At 29.4% G+C, this 26,059-nt stretch overlaps 1 protein-coding gene across 1 annotated transcript; it reads right to left on the reverse strand.

The window, feature by feature from the left end:
* Nucleotides 1-21,703: 21,703 nt before the first annotated feature.
* On the reverse strand, nucleotides 21,704-22,867 carry LOC126657605 (uncharacterized). The gene is made up of 2 exons (XM_050352314.1): nucleotides 22,650-22,867; nucleotides 21,704-22,183 (listed from the first exon to the last, which is right to left on the reverse strand). The coding sequence occupies exons 1-2, from the start codon at nucleotides 22,770-22,772 to the stop codon at nucleotides 21,860-21,862; spliced, it is 447 nt and encodes a 148-aa protein (XP_050208271.1). The 5' UTR covers nucleotides 22,773-22,867; the 3' UTR covers nucleotides 21,704-21,859.
* Between the last annotated feature and the right edge of the window lie 3,192 nt (nucleotides 22,868-26,059).

Raw genomic sequence — 26,059 nt, forward strand, 5'->3', positions numbered from 1 at the left:
CTAACAGTTAACCAAATGATAAGTAGTATACTATTAGTTAATTAACAGTAGTATACTGTTAGTTAAATCATAAGTAGCATACTATTATCTTTTTAAATGATAAATAGTATACATGTCATACTTCGTCATAGTAAACTAAAACCTTTAATGTGGCCTTTCCTGCATTAATATGATATATTTGTTAAAAATCACATTAGTTAACTTTTATAGTTAACTAATAGTTAACTAGTTAACTTCAGTTATTGATAAAACAAATTTGAAAACGTTTTTATTAGAATAAGATTTACAGAAGCAGGTTTTAATCTATTTTATATTGCATAAAAAACATGAAATTGCTTTAACAATTTATTTTTTTATTGTTATGATACAAGTAAACCAATTACGAAATAAAATTTCAGCTATTCATTGTTTATTTTTTTCTTTTGAATCACAACTATTTAAAATCATTGGTTCTTTCAAATCACTGGTTCACATATAATTCACCAATTATAACACATAATATTGACTGTTCATAACTAGCTTCTTTTTATTTTCAGAAAACACTAAAAAGACAAATTTAAATCTAAAATTGATATATGCAAATCAACCATGTAATTAACTAATTTTTTTTCAAGAAAACACTAGCCTTTTGGAATGGATGAATAGTCGATTGTCTTTCTTGCTGAAATATTTTAGTTTCTCAATAGGTTTATAATTTGCTTTTTTCAAATGATCTATGTTTGTAAAGATTTTAGTTGCTGTTATATATGGAAGGTTTGTTTAATATTTTCCGTTATTTCTATTAATGAATCTTGAAGATTCTTGAAAAGATTTTCTTAATATGTTAGTTTGCCCATTTGTAGGAGATATTAAACACCATAACATTTAGTTTCCTATTTTCATGCTCACCGTATTTCCTATATTAAAATTGATATTTGTGCAATCTTAAATTTGGTAATTGTATTATTCAACTTTGATTTTGTCTCTAGTAAAATTTACAATATTTTCACTCATGTAGGGTATTTGTCAATTTTTCTCAATTGTAAAAGAGGAAATTACATAGAGTACCCTCTTTTCTTTAAACTTTGTGAAAATACTCCCCCACAAATTTTGATATCAAGCGTACGCTTTTTTTAATTTTCTCTTTCCACTTATACGCTCTTTTCTTATACGCTCTTTTCTAAGCCTTCAAATCATTATCTCCTTTAACTATCTTCTTCTCCGAATAATTGTCTTTCTAATATCATTTCACTATATTTCCTTTTTAACCTAGAAGTAATTGGGCAGATCTTTCTCTTGAAGAAGTAATAATCCAAAACACCATAAGAGGATGAACCTGTTGTGGAGGACGTGAAAGACGATGAATATGCCGACAACGGCGAGGATGATGATGATTGAAGGAGGATGATACCTTCGGTGTAAATGGGAGTCGAAAACAGAGAAGAATTGAAAAGAAAATCTATGTGATTCTGAAGTAGTTGATCTTAAAAAAACATAAAGAAGATGAGATCTCTCCCTCTTCTATAAAAGAACAGGTATATCACTATTTTTTTCATTTTTAATTTATGGATCTGATGGTTCAGCTTTGCTAATTTGTACGACTTATTGATGTTTTTCATATTTGGTTATTAATTAGCAAAATTAGTACGATTTATTGGTGCACATGGCTACTAATTATAAATAATCTCCATTTATTTATTTATTTTTGCTCCTGTACCAAATAGTTTTTATGATTTTTTTGGTCTCTTTTGTTATTGATATTGTTCCATTATTTAGCAAAAGGAGGTTGCTTGATTGCTACTATACTATGTATTAATTAATCTTTTTTGTTTCAGTTTGATCAGTATTATATCCATTGGCTAATATTCATCAAAATTAAATGTTTAATTATGTTTAGCTAAAATGTTTGGTTGTGTTTAATTAAAGTGTTTGGTTTATGGCTTTGGTGTAATTGCTTTGTTTTTGAAAGTCGGTGGATCAAATTATTTGAGGTATTAAGAGGCAAGTTGATTATATTAATAGAGCCTTAAATGATCAGGCCTTAAACAACTTAATTAGACGAGCTGATCATGAAGTGCAGATTGGTTGGAAGCGGCCTCGACAAAACTGGATGAAAGTGAATACTAATGGAGCTTTCAATCTGATTTCAGGGGTTGCCAAGGTTGGTGGAATTGCTAGACACGATAATGGTTGCTGGTTAGGTAGTTTTGCTGCTAAACTTGGAAAGGGTTCGGTCCATGGTGCTGAATTGCAGGGAGTTTATTTCAGTTTGCAAATGGCTTGGAAGTTGGGTGCTAAGAAGGTAGTTGTGGAATTTGATAACAAAATAGTTGTTGATAAGCTGAATGGTAACAGTTTTCATGGCTTTCATGCTAATATCGCAGCTGCTATCTGAGCTTTAATGAATAGAAATTGGGAAATTTTAATCACTCACGTTAATAGAGAAGCTAACTTTACAGCGAACCACCTCACATCTTTGAGTAATGATGATATGGCTGGTTTTATTTTTCATGATAACCCTCCAAGAAGTCTTTTGCAATGGTTGATGCATGATGAACATGGAGTAGCTTACTGCAGAAGGATTGCTATAGATTAGTTTTCAGGCTTATGCTTCTAATTCTTGTAACAAAAAAAAGTGTTTGGTTTATAAAAATTGCATGCACAAAATTATTAAAAATCAAACTATGTAAAATATCTGTATATTATTATTAATTTGTATTTAATTGGTTGAACTTTTTCTGTATCCCTAAAATTTAAATAATATAGACGTCATTTTTTTTTAAAAAGAGTTTAAATACATAAGATATTTGTCTAAATTTAGATGATAAATTCTTATATGTGAAGAATAAATAATGAGTAACCAATAATCAACTAACGAGCAACCAACGATCAACTAATGATCAACCACGAGCAACCAAAAGAGCAACTAACGAGCAATAAAATAATAATTAATATATAATAAAAAAATAACCATGAGTAATTAAAATTGAAATAAAATTAAGATATATGTCTAAATTTGGATGATAACCAATGAATAATTAAAATATAATTTAAATTGAGATATATGTCTAAATTTAGATGATAAAAGAATAAAAAATGAGTAACCAACAATCAACTAAGGAGCAACCAACGAGCAACCAAAAAGCAACCAAAAGAGCAACTAACGAGCAATAAAAAAAGTTCAAATGATGAAAAAAGGCCAAACATTTGAAGAAAATTTTACAAAAGTCTAACCTTTCAATTTTATCCAATTTGTCATGAAACGCAGGATTTCGTTTCAATTATATCCAACTTTATTATATTATTGATAAGTGTAAACTTAGATAAGAGGTATCAATAGATAACGATTTTAAAATAATAATAATAAAATATTAAATAAACAAAAATAAAAAAATTAGACAAGAAAGAGTTTTAATACAAAAAAACAAGTGTTCACATATCAAAATAAATAAATATTTAAAGATAGATAAATGTCTTACCATGTAAGTAAATTTATTCAATATTTGACTTAAAATTTAATATTTTCACTCTAATAACAACAATAAAAATAATAAAAATTTAAATGTTTTTAATGATTATTTTTAAATTATTCATTTGTTTTTGATTTTTATATAGTTATTGTTCAAATTGAAAAATTAATTTGGAGTAGTTAGATTTTTAAAAATGGAGAGAAAATATGAGAAATTAGAAAAAAAATGATTGAATCACAAATTTTTCACATATAAAGTTTAAAGACGGAGAATATAAAATTTAAAATAAATCAAATTTGCAGTTAATCGAAAAAGAAAATTAACATAATATAAACATATATATTTTCAATGATAGTAAAACAATGACAGTTGTTTATTTCTTTTATGGATGTAACATGTGAAGTATTGGCTCTAGATTGACAAGTGTTATGTAGCTTCTCTTTAAAAAGAGTGCAAATGCAAACAAAAAGGAAAAAAAAGTGTACTTTTGCTATCTTTTTAATGGTGGAGTAGTTTTGAAAAGGTCCAGCCCAAATCGGGCATATATGTACTTAGCCCATTGTAAAACCGCCATTTGTGGAGGCCTAAACGAAGAAATTCGGCCTTTAAATGGTTGGGCTGATAGCAACACTAATGAATCTTGTTTATCGTCTTGTTTCCACTCAAATTGGACCTAGAAATTGTCTAATTCGGATACCTTTAGTAAACTAACATATTTTAGAAAACCCCATAATTATCTCAATCCAGCTTTCTCACAAGTTCTGAATCAACATTAGTTTGTGCGTTTTCTTATTGTGTTAGTTTATAGATTTTAATTGCATTTATGAGGCCATTTGGTTTGGGTACCATTTCCCTCTTTTGGTTTGATGTGTTAGACTAAGTAAAAATTGAAAACTGTAGTAATTATTTTTCTTGTGCCATGTTGGTTGTTTTTATGACTTATTCTTTTCCAAATACAAAGTCTGGGGCTGGGTATTTTAATCAGTTGCTGTATTGATATTACAGATTTTTGAATACAATCTATGCTTCTATGTGCATCGTCGTCTGACCTATGAATGTATTTAATATAGCAATGCTAAGGAGTGAAGGCAAATGATGCTTAGTCAGATTTTATCTTCTGAAGCGCAAGAAAGTTTCATATCTGAAGTTATGTTTAAAAAATGCATTTTTAATAGTAGCTAATAGTTAGAGAATGTTTCTATAATTAGTTTTATTTTGTGATTGTGTTATTGGAGAGCATATTACTGCTTCATTGGTAGACCTAATATGGTACTTGTCATTTAATAAGCATATATATATGTACATATGTATGTATATATGTACATATGTATGTATATATGTACATACTAGTTTTGAATTACGTGCTACGCACGTGGCTCGTAATGTAACTCGTCAAGTTTTTTATATTAATTAAATTCAGATTTTACGTGTTAATGTCTTATTCATAAAAAGAATTAGTTCATAATAAAATGCTAATGTCTTTATAAATCTAATCTAATATCATTAGTTTAATTAAAAATTAATCTAATTTTTATTTAAAATAAAGCTTTAAACTAAAGATTTTGAGAATCAAGAATTACCAAAAAGAAAAAATCAAAGAATTGTTGAACAAACTTTACCAAATTCAGATTCTTGTTTTACAATTTTCATTAAAAATTGTCGTAATATCTTTTTATTTTATCTTATCATATTTCTAAGTTTATAGTATTATAGTTATAAATAGTAGTCATTATACGTTCTAATATCTCCATATAAAAATAGTAATAGCTTTCCTTATTGCAATATAATTCTATAAAATTTATAATATATATAGCTTACACTTTCAAGAACAAAAATCGAAACATTTTAATTTCCTTATTAATAATAAGTTTAATGCTTTCCTTATTACAATAGAATTCTATACTAATTAAATAATTATTTTAATTCTATATGTAGTTATAAATAATTAGTAAATTACTATAGAGCCTTTAGTTATATAATCAATTAGTAAGAGCTTTTTAGTAAAAGTGCCTGCCCCTCCCTCTCCCCCTCCCCCCCAAATCCGTGCTTTTATATATAGTATATATATATATCACACAAAGGACATAACATTATCTATTATTTATATTTATCATATATCTATATGGTTAAAAATATTGAGCTGAAAAAGGAAGTGGCAAGAAATGAACTTATTAATGTTAATAGAAAATTATAAAAAAATCCCTATAATAAAATATTAGTGTATATGGATCTGTTTTTTTCTTTTTCATGTTTGTTTTGTATTTTAGTCTCTGATTTGTAATCTTCTTTTATCCATCTTTTCAAGTCGTAGCCTGTAATGTGCCATTAAAACTGGAGAAATTTAGGAAAAATACTCCATTTTTTAATATATTTATAAAATTTACCTTATGGCTAAAAAGTTAGATAAAATACTCTCGGTCTTTTTAAGTTTTATATTTTTACTCTAAAGTTTATTGTAATTGTTGTTCTACTTTTTAAATTTAAAACTAATACTCTGTACGTTTATCTTTTTACCCTTTTACTTCTCTTTCATCTCCTATTTCTCTCAATTAGATCTAATTTTGTTTTCTTCAGTCTTTACAGCATGCGATGGCTTCGGTGGAAAGAGAAGCGATGGTGGCTGCGGTGGAAAAGAAAAGGATAGTGACGGTGGTGGAATGAAAAACGATGGATATGTAATAGATTCGATTAGGTTGGCAATAGAAGAGAATTTAGCGGAGGAGGAGAGGCAGAGGCGATCTCCGGCGACGGCAGTGGAAACGATATTCAGCGGCAAATGGAAGCAATCTTCAGCGGTGACAGTGGAACGGTGAAGTGAAAATTTCATTTTATTTTCTACGTTGATTTTAATTTTGTTTTAAGAATCATATTTTCTTATTCTCTAGAAAGTCAGCTTGTTTTTGATTTGAGTTGTTAATTGTAAGATAAAATGGAATGAGATGAAGAATAGGACCAATCATGTTCTGATCATTTATATAATGATAGGTCATTGAATTTGGTGAGTTTCTTTAATAAATAATTTTAGTCTGTTTATCCTCATGGTTCATAAACACAAATTGTATTTGTTTTATGAGAATTCAGATTAACCTTTGACTCCTTTATAAACAGATATGTAAAGGCAAGGATGAGGTTGAAGTATGGCTCGTTGGCTTAGGAAATTGATAACTACTTAAATTGCGACGAGGGCAAGTGGAGATTATAGTCCACAAGTCAGAGTATAATAATCAGATAGTCCACAAACTTGTACATGAAAATTTCTTCGTCAATTAGCATTTTTTGTTTCTAATTTTCTTTTTGGAATTTTTTATTTTGCTTATTTATTGATTTATTGTATTTTATGGTTAACGAGAAGCTTATATATATTGGATCTTTGTTTGACATTTAACAAAATAATGAAATATTGTTTTTTACTCATTAGTGCAACTTAGCTTTAGGTGATTCTCTTATGGAAGTAAATTTCACATTCGTAACAACTTATAAATATTTTGGCTAATTATGTATTATATTATGAGCCGTAAAGTGATAAATAATTAGATTGTGATAATAATATGATAATAGTATGATAAATCTATGATACTATTATGATTAGATTATGATAATAATATGATAATATTATCATAGGTCCATGATACTATTATGATAAAGTACATACAATAGTTTTTCATACTAAAATTATGATAAGATTATTATGCTAAAGTTATGATAAGGTTGTGATAATATTATGATAATGTTATTTAATTCTGCATAAATTACATAAAATAAGTTATACACAAAATTATAATGAAGTTATGATAATAATATGATAATATTAATTAAATTATGCTAATAATATGATAAAGTTATGATAATATTATGATTAAGTGATAATAAAATACATAAAATAATTTTTTATAATAAAATTATGATATTATTATGATAAAGTTATTATCATAGGAAAACTATGATAATGTTGTGATAATATTATTATATTGTTCTAAAAATGTTATCCAATTATGCATAAATTATGTAGAAAAATATGATAAGCTATGATAATATAATGATAAAATTATTGATAATAATAATATGATAATAATATGATAATATTATGATAGTGTTAAGTAATTAATAAACTGAACTTATATAAATAATTCATAAAAAATTTATCAATATGATATGAAATGGATGTGATAATATTACGATAAGTTTATGAGAATACTATGATAATTCTATGATAATACTATGATAAACCTATGATAATATTATTTAATTCTCCACAAATTATATATAAATAAAGAAATGATAAGGTTATGATAATATCATTATAAAATTATGACAAAATTATGATAAATTTATGATACATTTATGATAATATAATATAAAATAATTTATGCAAAAATTATGATAAGACTATTTATAATATTATGATAAGATCATGATAACACTATGATTATATTATGATAAGAATATGATAATATTATGATAAAACTATGATAATATTATGATAAGACTATGAGAATATTATTTTAAAGCTATGAAAATGTCATTTAATTTTGCATAAATTATATAAAAATATATGATAAAGTTATGATAAAATCATGATAATGTTATGATAATATTATGATATAATTTTGACAAAGGTTATGATGATATTATGATAAGATCATGATAACACTATGATTATATCATGATAAGAATATGATAATATTATGATAATATTATAATAAGGTTATGATAATATTATGATAACACTATATAATATTATTTTAAAGCTATGAAAATATTATTTAATTCTGAATAAATTATATAAAAATATATGATAAGGTTATGATAAAATCATGATAACGTTAAGATAATATTATGATATAGTTTTGGCAAAGGTTATGATAATATTACAATAAGGCTCTGATACTATTGATAGTATTTATGATAAGACTATATTAATATTATTTTAAGGTTATGATAATAATATGAGAAGGCTATGATAATATATGTGATAAGACTCTGATAATATTGTTATAGGGCTTTGATAATATTATTATAAAGTTATGATAATAATATGACAAGTGTATGATAATATTGTGATAAGGCTATGATAATATAATAAGATCGTTATGATAATTTTATGATATGATTATGATAAGGTTATGAAAAAATACGTAAAATAATTTTACATTATACAATTATGATAATATTATGATAAATTTACGATACAATTATGATAATGTGTCTTCGTCCTTGATATTATGTAGGTTTATAATAATATTATTGATGATATTATAACACTGTTATGAAAATATTATCGAGTTTTGCATAAATTACGTAAAATATTTTATGTAACAATTATGAGAAAAATTATGCAAAACTTTATGACAAGATAATAAAAAAATATAATTATATAATATAAATAATAAAGTAATAATTTATTAATATCATAATATATAATTAATAATTAATATATGTCTGTTATAAGTATATTTTATCAAATTTTAATTATTTTATTCAGTTCATATAAATTTTTAAATTTATTATCAATATAATAAAATATTAAGTAGCACATAATTTTATATTAATAGAAATATTTTATATTTTAATTAAAAAAATTACTTATAATTAATTTATAAAGAAAAAAAAGAAATGGAAAAACTAAATACTTGAACAAATAAAAAAGAAGTGTCAACAGGTAAAAAGAAATTGCCAACATGTAATTTAAAAAAGAAACAACAAAAGAAATATGAATAAAAAAAAGTGGTCTGCATGTGGATGGCTGGAGAGAGAGAGAGATATGAGGGGTCAAATTATGCATGTGGCAGTGAAAGAGAGAGAGATATGAGGGGTCAGATCATGCGTGTGGCAGTCAGAGTAAAATTACAATTAATCCAACGCGCAGAGTAAAAATATAAAAAAACTAAAATCGTGATGTATTTCTTATAACTTCTCCGTGTTGAGGTAAATTATATAAATATTATCTTATTTTAGGTAAATATGTAATCTTCTCTTAAAACTGTGCCACTTTTTATAAGAAAGTTTTGAGCAATGGGTTTTATCACTTCTTGTGGTTTAATATACATATTAATTCATAAAAAAAAATTTGCTTTGTGAACCTATTATTTTTTCTTTTCTCTTGACTATTGTGTGGGTTCGCATCTATTTTCTGAAATCACTACATTTAAGTGGTTGTTATTTGGCATTTTTAGTTTATAAGAAGTTTTAAATATAAATAAAGAAAATGATCTTATTTTCCTTTTGGTCTCTGGTTCTTTCTGTTATTATGTGATTTCAGTTGAATTTATACAGTGTATCTATTGTTTTAGAGTTCCGTTCAAATTTAATTTAATACCAAAATTAGTTCACTTAGACCGATTAAACACTTCAAGGGTTGAATCCCGAATCAGTTTTCTGCTCCTCTTATAGATTATGTTGCAGTGTTTTATGCTTTAACTCTACGCATTTAGCAATAATTCTACTTTTATTTCTCTATTTTTGTGTTTTCAGTGATATTTCTACTCCGTCTTTACACTGTTTTTTCAGTATTTTTCTTGGTGTTCCCTACCTGTTGCTTAATGCTTGTTTATATAAGCATTTTAGTTTGGTTTTGATTGGTTATAATGTAGGTCACCAGAGGTAGACCTGTTCATGGGCTGGATTCGCGCCGAATTTAGCGGGCCTTTTGATTTTTTTTACAAGCCAAGCTCAGGCTCGGGCTTTTTCTATCCAAATTCGTCTTTAACACTATATTTTTGCGGGTCCAGACCAGACTTGGGCGGACTTCTATGTAAATTTTACAAAATGAAAGCACAAGGCCCTCCATAAATTAGCGGGTTTTTTGCAGGTTCGGGCGGATCTGGCTTGTTATGAAAAATCATTGTCCAATCTCGGCCCTAAGTATCGGGCTTGGGCTGGCCTAGGCAGGTACCCAAACCTATAAACAGATCTAAACAGAGGTGAAACTTTGCTTTGTTAGGGCATCTCCAACTCTTGTCACCTAATTTAAATTAGGTGACAAGTGAATTTCAAGGAGTCACCTAATATTAATTAGGTGACAAGGGTTCTCCCTCTCTCATTAAAATAGGTGACTCCTTATTTGGAGTGGTCAATTTACCATTCATCATTTGATTATTTAGTTAAAGTACAATTTTAATATTTGTAGTTTATTTTTATTTAATTCAACATATTTATAACATTAAAATAGGCGACTCCTTATTTGGAGTCATCTATTTACCATTAATTATTTCATTATTTAGTTAAAGTACAATTTTAATATTTGTACTTTATTTTTATTTAATTCAAAACATTTATAATTAAAAATTTAAATATATATATATATGAATATTATTTATTTATAATATTATAGAAAAATTTTACACATGAAAATATTAAAATTATTTATTTTTTTTCATAGATTTCTAAAACTAATATAAAAATATTATATAAATATTTTTACGAGACAATAATTTAACAGTATTATATTAATAATTTAACGAGACGTGAGCATAAAAATATTACATAAATAATTTTAGAGTACGACACAATAATATTAAAATATTACATAAGTTAGACGATAGACTAAAAATAAAACATACTACGACATTACACGATATAAAATAGAATAAAAACATGTAAAAAAAAATAAGTTTATGGATGTAATTAATAAAAGTGTATAAATATCAAAATAAAAAAATAATTGAAATATTGAATATGAACAAAATAATTTATTTTGGTATAAAAAAGGTGATTATGGGTTGGAGTAGATTTGTTGACAAATCACTTGATTAATATTTGAAGCTAAAAATTAGGTGATTTGAATTGGAGATGACCTTAACTAGTGTTATTTTTTTGAACTTGGTTATTTATTACTGACAAGTTAAGGGCATCTCCAATAGTGGGAGCCAAAATAGTGTAAATTTTACACTAAAATTCCACTGCTACAGTGATTCATCTCCAATAGTGTCTTTATTTTTGTACACTAAAAGAATATTCTCAGCATATTTCTATCTAATAAATAAGTTAAATATTTTACACTTACATCCATAAATTATTTAAGACTTACAATATACATTTATATATTTTTATTTTTGATTATGTTCATTTATTTATTTATAATAAAATATATTTTATGTTTATGTATTTAATATAAATATATATATATATATATATATATATATATATATATTAAATTTATATAATAACTATATTTATTAAAAAAATTAAAAATTTATTAAATAATAAAAATATTAAAATATACTCCACTTATAAATTGTTGAATTTATTAATACCTATTTTATTAATATTATATATTTATATTTTTGACTAAATCGGAAAAACTTATTTGGACTATATTATAACGAAAATTAACAAATGTTTAATAATGAAATTTATAATAAAAAAAGAAATTAAAAGTAAAATAGAGTTACTCTATTTTCATCTCCAATAGTACCCTATTTTAAGGCACATTATTATAAAGTGACTCTACATATAGAATAAAAAAATGAAGTACACAATAATAGTGTTGAATATAGAGTACTATTGGAGAGGATTTTTACTCTATGTTAGCAAAATATAGAGATGGCCTAAGTAGTTGAAGTGGAAGGATCTGGCGTCATGCTACTTAGGGACCAATGATGAGGAGAGGTTGAGTTGCGCATGAAAGATGTGAAAATGGCTACTGGGTCTTGGCTTGTTGGGTCAATTTGTTCCAAAATATTTTCATATATACAATGTATACTTTTTTTAGGCTTTAACCCATATTAGGATCACTGTACTATGCAATTTGTAATTATTAGGTTCATGTACTATTTTGTGACCACTTTAAGTCCCTCAACTTACCTATTTGTATTTATTGTGCCCTTTTTTGACAGAACCTTCTGCGCGTGTCTTTACTCTCTTTTAGTACGATTGCAGCCTTATTTTCATGTCCACATTAGCTCCACGTTGGGTTTCATGTCAGCACCTGAAAACGACGTCGTTTCTTCAATTAATTAAAGCGTTATTGGAATAGAATAGGGTTAAGCACTGAAAACCTTTGCTGAAATTCTCTAAGGCTTGAAACCCTAAATTAGAGAAGACAAAAGCACACTAAATCGTTCATCGCTCAACTCAAATGTCGTAAATAAAACCCTAAATTGCTTTATTATTTTCTTCCAAAAAGTTTGTAGCTGTTTTCAAATTGAGGGAGACGAATGAGCTAGGGTTTTCTTAAATCGCAGGGTGCATTGTTCAAGGTAAGTCTGTTGATTTTAATTGTTTTTTCAACTTCTTTCTTCTATTATATTAATGGTTTTTTCATTAGTGGTCCCAATTTTGTCTGAGTAAATGCAATTGTCTTAAAATAATAACACTACTATTGCAATGTGGTCCCGATATTTGCTTTGGTAGGGTTTCTGGGTTCATTTGTTTTGTCTTAAATTCTATGTTATTTTGATAATATGAATGACATAGGGTGGGTTTTTAGGTTTTTTATGCATGAGTTCTTTGGTTGTATTGCTATAACTAGAGTTTAGGGTTTCCATTTAAGCATGATTTTAAGAGTTTTTTTTTTCATTTGTCTCTGATTTTGATCTTGAAATGCATTGTGTATATATTTGGCAGGATGGTTTTGTTACTCACAGATTGGTTTTTCATCATGGGGGTTATTTTACTGACAGATATATTGGGGATAAGGTTACATGTGCTCATGAATGTCTGTCTTTATATGAGTTTTCATATATAGACTTGATATCATATGCAAAAGATATTGGTTGTGAGCATGTCAAGAAGGTGTATTTTAAGGTGTATAGAATGGCGGATTATGTGTTAGTTTATGATGATAATAGTTTGTTCCAGATTGTGAATCAACATACTAATATTGGAAATCTACATTTTTATATGGTTGAGGATAAGCCTATTGAGTATGTAGATGTGGGAGAAAAAGGTGAGGGGAATGTAGTTGTGAACATTGCAGACATTGAAGGTGGGAATATGGAAGATAATGAAGCTGAAATGGACGATGGGTTGCCTCAAGAAACTTTTGACAATGTTTGTGTTGATGTGAGTATCATGACAGACGATGAGGACGACAAATTACAAGCTGCCAGACAGAATGTATCAAATGTTATGGGTGATGAGGCTGGTAATGATGGTGAGGAAGACCAGTTAGATGATGATAATAATATGGGTACTAAAGAACTTGAAGAATCTGATGATGTGTACTCAGCTAGTGACTTTGAGGGTGATGACAATGGCAGTGTGTATTGTGACAGCGATGAAATGGGAAGCCACTACAGAGAAAGTGACAAAGAGTGTGCTGACGATGCCTTAAGGAGGCCTACTAATAGAGTAATGTATGATCTCGATACACCAATACCAATCTTTTTTGTGTTGGTATGATTTTTAAGAATGTTGAAGAGTGTAGACATGCATTGGAAAAATATGCTATTCTTAAGAGAGTGGCGGTTAGGTTTGTGAAAAATGACACATTTAGGGTTAGAGCCAAATGTGCAGCCGGCTGTCCTTGGGTTTTTCTAGCATCAAAGGATGCTAAAGAAGAGAATTTTGTTCAAAAGACATACGTTCACAAACATCAATGTACGGTTGTTTATGAGAATCCAATGGCCACTAACATTTAATGCCCAGATTGATGGCCCACCCACACATGAAGTTGAAGGAGATCAAGAGCTTATGTAGGGTTGAGCTAAAGTTGAAGGTCAATAAATTCATGTGCCAAAACATAAAAAAATGGGTTCATACAGATCTTGTGACCTTGTACCAAAAAGAATATGCAAGCCTGTATGATTACATTACTAAGATAAAGGCCTCCAACCCCGGTACTACGTGCATGATAAAGCTTCAAAGGTTGGTAACTATTAGATTTTTTATTTTCTATTAATTGATTACTTACTGTTTAGTTTGTTTCTATTTATTAACTAGTTATATAATGGTTTATTAATGTTAATTTACTACTTATGTAGTTTGTGTTATGGTAATGGTATATATGTTGGGTTTTCTAGGTTCATAACGCAGCGGAATTTCAATTTTTTTATATAAAATCCAAACCAAGATCCATGTAATTCGAATAAATAAATTAATAACAGAATTAATACTTACTTGTATGTCGAATTCAACAGCAATGTAGGAAGGAAGGAGGTGGTTCACTTTGGTGATACCTGGCCTCGGATCAGAAACACCTCCAAAAGAATGCGTCCTCTACGAGTATCCACACGAAAAGACCTTAGCCAAAACTAGTGCTTGTGTGCTAGCACTATTGTTTCACAAGCAATTTCGAATTTTAGTGATTTAGTGAATAATGAATTTCGTGATTCTCAAAACTATTCCTTAATGTGTATTTATAGTCATCCAACAACACGAGGGTTTGAGACAAATTCGAATTTCAATCTCATTGCAATTCTACAAGTTTATGTTTATCAAAAACTCCTTTTTGATAATCATCCATATATATTAATTATTATATTTATTATCTTCAAAAAATAATAAATTAAGAAAAACACTTATCCTTAATTTCGAATTAATATATATTTATTAATATATATATATATAATAATTAATCACTTAATCACATTGGGCTTGTATAACCCATAACTGTTTTGGGCCTGTTCTTAGTGTGCGACCCTGTAGGTTCATATAACGTTGGGAGTAGGCCCGAAATCCCTATTTCAGCCCACAAGTCATAAGTGGCCTCTAGCAAGACATTATGACTATCCAAGTTATACGAATATCGACAATCCGATTTAACCATTTACAATAATATTTTAATCCCTTTGTCACTCGATATCCAGATTGAATATAAGACATAGTCATGTTATCCTTATAATATTCAATCATTAGTTTCTTGACTTTAAGTAGACTGAAAATGATAACTCTTTATCAATTCATTTAGCATGGCCATGCATTTCCTTTAGTCTATCTTCTTCAAGGGGCCCATAGATATCTTACTCAAATAAATGAGGGACAAATTCCTTCTCAGTCACTCACATTTCTCACATAGTTACTTTCATATCCAATGACAATCTATTCCATTATCCTGTTAAAGATAATGTAAGACTGTATCAAAATATGAAATAGCTATGTAGAAATCCATGATGATTTCAACGTCAAAGGATTATACTAATAGAACTGTAATGAGAATTACTTATGACAATAATCTATGTAGTATTCTCATAGTGGGTCATCCAATGCCTTATTTCTCAAATGGCACCTATGATTTGACTTAATATCTCATATACATGATTAGTAAAACATAATCATCATACTAGTCTCAATGTTCTATTAAGACTAGGGATAAATGATATATAATTTTTTTATAAAACCTAAGGGTTCTACTATCAAGTCACATACTTGATGACCTTAGAAAGAATTAACCATTCAAGTATTTTAATCATTAATATAAAATGATAAAAATCGCCAATCAATAAATAACAAAATGATAAGTCAAAACATGGTCAAACATGATTGACCTAGTGCATATCACTAACAATATAACTGTTCATTTACTATTTCTAAACTTTTTTTTGTTCAAAGGAGGACAATTTAGCGGGAGTGAATCATTTTGTTAGACTGTATATCTGCTTTGACTCATGCAAGAGGGGGTGGCTAGAAGGATGTAGAAGAATAATTGGTCTCGACGGTTGTTTCCTGAAGGGAATGTGCAAAGGCCAATTTTTATATGCCATCGGCCGAGATGGTAACAATCAGATGTTCCCGTTAGCGTGGGCTGTTGTATCGGTTGAGAACAAGTTTAATTGGAGTTGGTTTTTAAGATGCCTCAAGTATGACTTACCTTTACATGACGGAGCAGGTTACACAATTATCTTAGATATGTGCACTTGTGATTCTCCTTTTTTTATGTTTATTACATTGATACTTATCATAGTCAATTGTATTAACCCTAAATTGTGTTGTTTAAAACTATAGGGATTGGATAGTGCTATTAAGGAGGAACTGCCCGAGATTGAACATAGAATGTGTGCCCGTCATGTTTACGCTGCATGGGCAAAGAAGTGGAAAGGAGAGGAAAGGAAGTTGGCATTCTGGACTAGTGCCAAATCTACGTTTGAGAAGGAATTGAGGAGCAATCTGAAATTGTTGGAGAAGATGGGATCAACCATTGTGAAAGACATGTTGGCTTATAAAATTGAGACTTTCTGTAAGGCCTACTTCACTTGTGATGTCAAGTGCGATGTCATTGATAATAACTTATCCGAGACTTTCAACGGCTGGATTCATGAAGCACGGTGCAAGCCCATAATTAGTATGTTGAAGGAAATCAGAACCCAAGTTATGACAAGACTACATGTGAAGAAAAGTTTTTGCAAGACTTGGATCAATGATATTGCACCAAGAGCAATGAAAAAGTTGGAGAAGAATAAAAGCCACTCATTCATGTGGACAGTGCTTTGGAATGGGGATGATGGGCATGAGATTTCAAGCATTCATGATGACACTGTGAGGCAAACTGTGAATGTGAAAAGGAGAACATGTACATGTCGTGAGTGGGATCTTACTGGCATCCCTTGCCAACATGCAGTGTGTGCAATCTACGACCTTGAAGGAATACCAAAAGTAGAGTCTTTTATTGATAGCTTGTACACAAAGGAGACCTATTTGAAACCTTATCAGTACATGATGCAGCCTGTACGGGGAAAGATCCTGTGGGAAGAGAATGGACTAGAAGCTATTGCACCACCACCGTATAGGAAAATGCCTGGTAGACCTAGAAAATCAAGAAGGCGAAACCCAGAAGAACCACGTATTGGAAAATTATCAAGAGTGGGAAGGATCATGACATGTAAAATATGCAAAGAAGCTGGTCATAATGTTAGGGGCTGCCCTAAAAAGGTAAATTCTTATTTATGTATATTATTGCTTAGTTAGTTGGTTAGTTATAGTATTTGTTGGACAATTTGTGTTTATTGTATATTTCTTAGTTAGTATGTTTCTTTGTTTTTTTTGAAAGATGTCACTAATTAGCGTGAAAATGCTTCAACCTCAAATGCCAAAAGAAGAGTTACAAAAAAGACTAAACAGACTGAAAAAGCTTCATCCTCAAAGGCTAGGCCTGTCACGACCCAATTTCAGGAATCGTGACCGGCGCTAGGGTATGGGTATGGTTGTACCAAAACCCGTAGCAAGCCTCGCGGAAATCAAATAACATTTAAACCTGCAGAAAATTGCTCGGGGGCAACCGAGACTTCAACCTAGGTCTAACAATTTATATTACAGTTCTAATATAAATAACTTAAATATCTTAAATGTTCAACAACATGCCTTATATATAACAATATCGTAATCCAGAGTAATCATGCAAAATATAAATAATCGGATATATCGACAACTTCCAAAGTGTAATATCAAATGAAATAAATAACTAGTTCTACTGCGGTCTAAGAGTTCGAAAACAGAAACTAGTTTAATAACATAAAAACCTCCGAGGAATCAAAAGAATCGGAGTGGACCAACTTTCAAATCATAAACCTGGAAAATTTGGGAAAACAACGGGGTCAGATATACTGAGATGAGTTCGCAATACTATTTACATTTATTAAGTTTAAAACCCTTAAATCAAAACATTTTTATACTAATATAATATGATTATGGAAAACAGTATTGAAATGATCCCAGCGTGAGTATGACATAGCATACCGATAAACCCAGAGTGGACGGGAACAAATCCTCGTCATATAAATATACCAGCGTAAGCAAGACTTTAGTCTGCCGTTTCCCAGAGTACTTACCGGTGCACACAGTCTCGATACAAGCCTATCGAGTAGCTCGTTTCAATCCAGATCCATAATCCGTAAAAACAGTTCACAAACATTTATAATATTAAAATATGATGCAGTACTTAATAAAGCGGTAAATAGCACTACAAACTCACTGCTTGCTTATCCACGTGAATCTTGGCAAACAGCTAACCCTGCGTAGACTCCGAAGCACGAGCAGTCAACGGGTCTAAAACAATATATAAGTTAAAATCCATACAACCCCTAACTCTAAGAATACTAGACACCACATAGGACTAGCACAATACCGAGTCAAGCATAAACGTAGCCAGAATAGAATGAACAATTAATCACGTAATGACCCGAGTCAAAAATGAACCACAACGAGTAACATAATACTCAAATAAATAAATAAGCCAAGTCTATTGGGTTTCCGCTTTAAAATCCGTTCCGAAAAGTATTACTTAAATAATAAATAAATAATAACTTAAATTAATTTCCTCAAATATTGGATTAGCCGAGTTACCAATAACTACCAAGCTACCTCACATGTCGGGTGACCCAAGTCTAATCCGACCCAAAATATTTTATCAAAATATAAACCAGAGTTTATAATTCCCAAAATCACTTTGATAAAATAAGTATAATCATACCCAATTATAAACCATAGTTTATAATTATACAATCAACTTGATTAAATAATAAATCAATATTTAAAACGGAACCCAATAGATATAACCTCAAGTAACCCAAGCGAAAACTTAATCAAATAAGTTTTAAAAACGTTCAAGGGCTAAATTGAAATTTAGTCAAAATGACATACCAAAAAGATATTTAAAATCGAATATAATTACCAGAGTAATTATATTAATTTAGATTATAAAAATAATCATTGTTTTCAATTTGACAATTTATATCTCGAAACGAAATTCAAAAGTTAAAAATATATTCAAAAGCTAAAATGTAAATTAGCCAAATTGGCACGTTCACTAATTAAATAACTCATAATTACCAAATAATTATCCGAAAAGAAAATTATAAAATAAATATTGTTTTCAAATTCATAATCTTCAAATCAATTTAAATGAGAATCGAAACTATATTATTTTTAAATTTAACAATAATATTATCGATTAGAGATTTTAAAATTAAAACGATAGACGAAGGTTCGGTTTTAAAACTTGTATATAATAAATTAATAATTTTGATAAATAAGAAGACCAACCCAATAGAAAATAAATAAATTAAAATGGCCAATAATTTAATAGTAATGAATTGCTGCCTATTAATCAAGTAAAAATAAAATAAAAAGGATTCAATATTCTTACTTGAATCCAGTTTAACAGTTATAACCAATATTCAAATCAATTTGATATGCAAGAATAATATTTCCATTATCATTAACCCCAAGCCAAGTAAACAATTTAAAACCGGTAGTTAATCAATTAATAACTCATGTTTAATATAATCCACCAAGGATCAATATTTGAAATTGCAAAATACCAATAGCCTTCACATATAGACTTCGCAGCCAAAAATCAAACAATACTGACAATTTAAATTCAAGCCAAAGTGAAATTCTTAGTCAAAGAATGAAAATCAAGCTAGCAGTAGCCTAACAACAAACAGACCCCAACACACCTAGCAATCACCATGGAAAATCATTTAAACTTTCAGAATGTACTAAGAGTTCCACATAAGGAACATGAACGAGGGCAGTAACTTAGAGGACGATGAATCAAACCCAACTCTAACGATTCAGTTAAACAACTAACGGACAAGAGACATCAATCAACAAAACGCAGCAATCATAACCAAAAAGGAACACAAACCATCGGCAGCAACAATTTTAGGAATCACAATTAAGAGCAATGAAAACGGTGAGACGACGGCGATTGTAACGGGATTATTTACGTACCGTTTGGCGAAAACGAAGTTGAGAATCGTAGAAGCGAGAATCTAGAATCAAAGGAACAAGACGGATCTCAATTTAACGCTGTAACGAATTAGAACGGATCAAAATACCACACTGTCGATTTTAAAATCAAATAGAAAATTACATAAAACGGTGGGACGATATCGAAAGAGTAACAAGGAAAAGAGACATGAAAGTAACTTACCAAGATCAACGGAAATGGAAGGAATGAAGGTTGTGTTGTTTCATATTATACTGGTGTTGAAGGGGGCTATGGTTTGTTTAATATTTAAGTTTATGAAGAAGGGAAACGAGTGAAAGAAAACGCAGCAATATTTCTTATGCTACAAAATTAGATCCTGCTTCATATATTAAAGCATAAAACTGTGAATGGGCTATCAGATGAGTTGATTAAGGAGTTTTGTGGTCCAAAGAATAGAAAAAGAGCTGTAAAAAACACTAGCCAGGCTAGAAATCCATCAACTGCTGACCCCATAGAGCCTGAAATTCAGTTCAGCCAACCATTGTCAAGTTGTGAACCGCAATCAACCCCACCTGATAATGTTGCACCTGCTGAAAGGAACATTACACTTGTTGCGAGAGAGAAGGGAAAAAAGAAGGAAACAATTTCTTACAAACGAAGAGGTTACAGGACACCTTACTTCAAGAAGCCAATAAATGGTTTTGGAACTCTCATAAATGAAGAGAGTGGAGTAGGAACATTGGATGTAAGTATTTTGGATGCTTGGTTATTGATTAATGTTTGTTTATAATTCATGTATATGATTAGTGATATGTATTTGGTATTTTGCTGCCCGGAACAAATAGATAGAGCCCCTTATACCCACCATTTGCGTCCCACAAGGCTAAAGGGAAAGGGAAGGCACCACTGGACACTACTGAGCTGGAGAAGCAGGCACAAAACAGAAGTGCTTCATTGGTGATGTTAGACAAGATGAGGCTTCGTCCTAGACTTCCTCCCAAGTGACTGGGTAGTTAGTTTGCTAGGTTTTGTGATAATTATTTTGTTGGCAAAACATTACATGTTATGTGTTGATGTTGTCAAAACAGTGATCTATATGTTTTGTGGTAGTTTTTGGCTGGGTTTAATGGTAGGTTTGTGAAAAAAAATATGTTTGCCCAGGTTATAGGCCATATGGTAGGTTTGTGGATAGTATTTTGCTGGGTTTTCAATCATAGGCAGTGTTTTTATGGGACAAATGTGGTTGCCCAGATTATAGGTCATTTTCTAGGTTTCAAATTTGTGATACACATTTTGCCAAGTTATATTATCTTATTTTTAGGTTTATGTAGAGCCTTATCTGGTAACCTATTTTGTCATCATCTTATGACAAATGTGATTGGTTTCCCAGGGACCTGTATTACCAAACACGCATACTACAGGGTCCTGCATTACCAATCACGCATAATACAGGGACCTGCATTACCAAACACGCATAGCATAAGGACTTGAAGACAACTCCAGTAGCTTAGTAATGCAGTTGATACTTGATAGAATACACTCAGGTTACAACACAAACTACATTCACAACACAATCTAACTAATCTAACTACATTCACAACACAATCTAGTTTAGGCATATGCTTTATCTCTTCTCAAACAATCAATTAAACACAAACAACTTTCATAGATAGATAACTTAACTTTTTTCAAAATACAAGTTTTTCCTACAATCAACTGCAAATAGATTTAGTTGATAAAATACATCAAGTAGTTTTCATACAGTTAAGTTAACTTAGTTCAACTGCATACAATTAACTAAGTTCATACATACACAATAAACCTAAAACACAAACAATAAGGCCAAGCCTAATACAACAACAGCGATAAGAGAATATTTGAACACAGCCTTCTCATAATTCAGTTTCTTGTTTTCCTTCTCAAATTCAATCATTTTCACAGTGTTCCCCTTCAGTTCTTCAAGCTCAGACTCCATTGCAATTGAGTCAAGAACAGTGCATCTCTCATTCAAAAACTTCTGGTAAAACAGATCCCCCTTGATGACTTCACCTTCCTTCTGAAGTATCTCCTTTTCTTTCTTCAATGAGTTCAACATATTCTTAATGTGGGGAGCATATTCTTCGTCGTACCAATTAAAAAAACTACACTGCTTTGACTGCATCAAAATGACGAAAACATGGTAAGTTGTCCAAACTGAAAATCCCTTAGCAAAAAAGACGTGGAATATAATCAATAACCCTAGATATTCAATAACAATCATGAACCCTATAACCTGACATACAAACTCAATCATTTATAATAATCAAGAACCCTACAAATTGAGAAAAAAATTCAGACATTGAAATCAATTTGAAACCCTAGAAATCAATAGGAAAACCCTAATAATCAATCTCAAACCCTTTAATAGCCTAGAAAGACAAAAAGATAGAAATCTGTTCATAGTTGATAATTATCTCAAACCATACAAATTTCTGAAAACCCTAGAAAAATTGAAATCAAATTGATAGCTATTGAAATCCCTAGAAAAAATTTAAAATTAATTTTAGCCCTAAATCCACAAAACATTAACAGACAATACCCAAATGCAAAACACAAATGCCCAGCACACTAACCTTCCTGTTTGAGCAACGAAAGGACCTTTGACCGGGGTTTTTCTCAGTCCAAGCCACCATAACTTTTGCGTTAACTCCACATTTGCACTTCGGCACATCAAAGACAAAAAAATGGGTCCACATATTCCTCTTGATTCTTAATGTCGTTTCCTCTAGGTTGAGACATCATTTGTCTTCTTCGTCTGGTAGGTGTTCTTCATCTAGTCTGTCTTCTTTGTTTTCTTTGTCTTTCTATGGTGAGTAAAAAATCGCAGCCAATTGATGTTAATAAAACCCTAGCAATTTTACCCGACCATCTTTCTAGCACCCACGACCCGCCCGTCCATGTCAGCACAAATATTACCCAAGTCATTGACTTACACATCAGCAAAGGTTTCCTACGTGTAATCACAAAAAGAGAGGTTCGTTAGTTTAATGGAGAGTAAAGACACGCGCAGACGGTTCTGTCAAAAAAGGGCACAATAAATACAAATAGGTAAGTTGAGGGACTTAAAGTGGTCACAAAATAGTGCAGGGACCTAATAATTACAAATTGCGTAGTACAGAGACCCCAATATAGGTTAAGCCTTTTTTTAAATATAAGTGAATCTGAATTTGTTATAGTGATAATTATTTTTATCATGTTATGTTATATTACTTGTTAAAATAAATTTAATTTAGCGATTTTTAGACAAATACCTATCAAACATCTATTTATCAATGTTTTTAGTACCGGACCGGAGAGCGAACCGGCTTCAACAGGGGTTCACGATTGGACCGGTTCAACCGGGTTCGATCGGATTTTTTAATTTTAATAAATATAAATTATTTAAATTAAAAAAATTAAAAAAATTAGTTTTATAAAAAAATATGATAAAACATCTATATAAAATATTTACTATTTTTAAAATATCATTATGTAAAACATAATCATAATTCGCCAATTTAAAAATATATAGAATAACTACTTTTTATGTGGAAAAAATGATTTTTTTTCATTTTAATAATAATTATTCCTAAATTAAAAATTATATAATTAAAATTGATAAAAAAAAAATATGATGGTAAATTTAATTAAAATTAATTATTAAATTTGTGAAGTACAATAATAATTAATCAATAGTTATATGTATGTAAAATAATTATTTTGTATGAAAAAAATAATTTTTAAATTTTAAAACATTATATTATTAATTTTAAAAGTTAAATTTAGTAGATAAAAAATATGATAATATATTTAACTAAAAAATATGTATTAAATTATATTGTATGAAATATATTAATAATTAATATTTTAAAGAAATATTTACACTCTATACCATAATAAGGTAAAATATTCCAAACATGCTATCTTATACTTTCTCTTTACAAGAGTGTTTTTCATATTTCCAAATATACCACCTTATCTCTTCCCATGCCGCCTTAATCTTTGCTCCGCAACCGCTCCGCCTGCCGCCGCTCCATCCTTCTCTGCTCCTCCTTTGACCATTAAATATAAAATCGGATCTGAAAATATCATATCTGAAATTTCAGATTTGATATTTTCATATCTTAATTTGTTTTTTTTATATTGTATACATTATATATTATATACGGATTATATATAAAATTTGTCTTCATGTTCATCTTCTTCGTTTTTCAGAGAATATTCTCAGATTGATTTAAAAAAACGTATATAATTCGTATTATATACGGATTATATACAAAATTGCATTTTTATATACAAATTTTTATATAAAAACTATATTTTTATAATTATTTTTTGAAAATTTGTACTTTTGTAATTATTTTTTATACTTATGTTAAAGGAAAATGCAAGTAGTATCTTTATAAATATTTTTATTTCTTCCGGTATTTGTAAAAAAATCTATATTTTAAAAGTATGTAGGATAATTAATGTGTATTTTATAGAGAGAGAGAGAGAGAGAATGTGTTGTATTTAAGAGATAGAAAGTATGTTTTGTGTGTAAGAGAGAGAGAGAGAAAAACTGAATATTGTGTAAGGAAGAGAAAAAGTAAATGTGGTGTAAGTAATTGACATATGTGTAGGGACCACAAAAATTTGATATGAAAAAAGAGACTTTTTGACTCATATCAAAAACCGGATTCATCCAATTTTGGTCAGAAACCGGGGTTTACCGGTTCAATCCGTTTACTAACCGATTTCATTAACTTTGGGTTTTCTCTTTGTAACCGGACCGGACATCCAGTCGGTTCTCGGTTAACCCGGTCCGACCAGCCGATCCGGTTTTCAAAACATTGTTATTTATTCTTAAAAATATATTTTTGACCAAGATTAATTGAAATTTACAGTTTGACCAATTTTTTTTATAAATTTTTTTTCTATTTGCAAACTTATAATTTGAGTTTACTGACGGTTTACTAACAATTTACTTAACATCTGTTTATTATAAGTTAACTAACAGTTTACTAATGGGCTACTATCGGTTTACTTAAAAATCAAATTATTATATATTATGTTAAATTATAAAATGTTAAAATAAATTATGAACATAAACAAACAACTAACAAAATATAACAAATTTGCATTTATAAAAAAATACAAAACTACAACATTAAATGAAATAAAGACAAACAATATTTCATTGCTCCAAGTGGAGCACTTACTTACATTAACCTATTCATCTTTTGTAACTTTTTCTCCAAACTTGCAACTTAATGGAGCATGTTATAGACAACTAATGTTCTTGAAGAAGATGCTTGCTGGTGACTTTGCTCCAATAACGTTTCCTTGTTCTTGCGAATATTTCCGCCTGCAGTAACCACCAAATTTTGGGATCTTGCTTATAACCAGACACGAAGTCACCAACTGTCACGACCCAATTTCATGGATTGCGACCGGCGCTAGGGTATGGGTATGGTCGTACCGAAACCCGTAGCAAACCTCGCAGAAAACCTTACATTCAATATAACCTGCAAGAAAACCAATTCTCGGGGACAACCGAGACTTCAGCCTAAGTCTAACAACTTATATAGCAGTTCTAATATAATTACTTAATAGCAATACGAAACTATGAAACATGCCTCACATAATAAATAATCCAATGTAACATACCAAAGTATAATAATATAAAAGTCGTACTACTACGACAAACCAAAGTACAATAATAGAGACAACTAGTTCCACTGCGGTCTAAGAAGTAAAACAGTAAACTAGTCTGATAACATAAAAAGACCTCTGAGGAATCAAAAGATCGGAGATGACCAACGCTCTCAAAATCATAAACCTGGAAAGTTTGGAAAACAACGGGGTCAGATATACTGAGATGAGTTCATAATACTATTTACATTTATTAAGTTTAAAGCCCTTAAAACAAATCCTTTTATACTAATATATATACTTGATTATGGAAAACAGTATTGAAATGAAATCCCAAAGTATTTAACCCAAAGTAGATGGGAACAAATCC

Source organism: Mercurialis annua, linkage group LG7, assembly GCF_937616625.2.
Source record: "Mercurialis annua linkage group LG7, ddMerAnnu1.2, whole genome shotgun sequence".
Classification (NCBI taxonomy): Eukaryota; Viridiplantae; Streptophyta; class Magnoliopsida; order Malpighiales; family Euphorbiaceae; genus Mercurialis; species Mercurialis annua.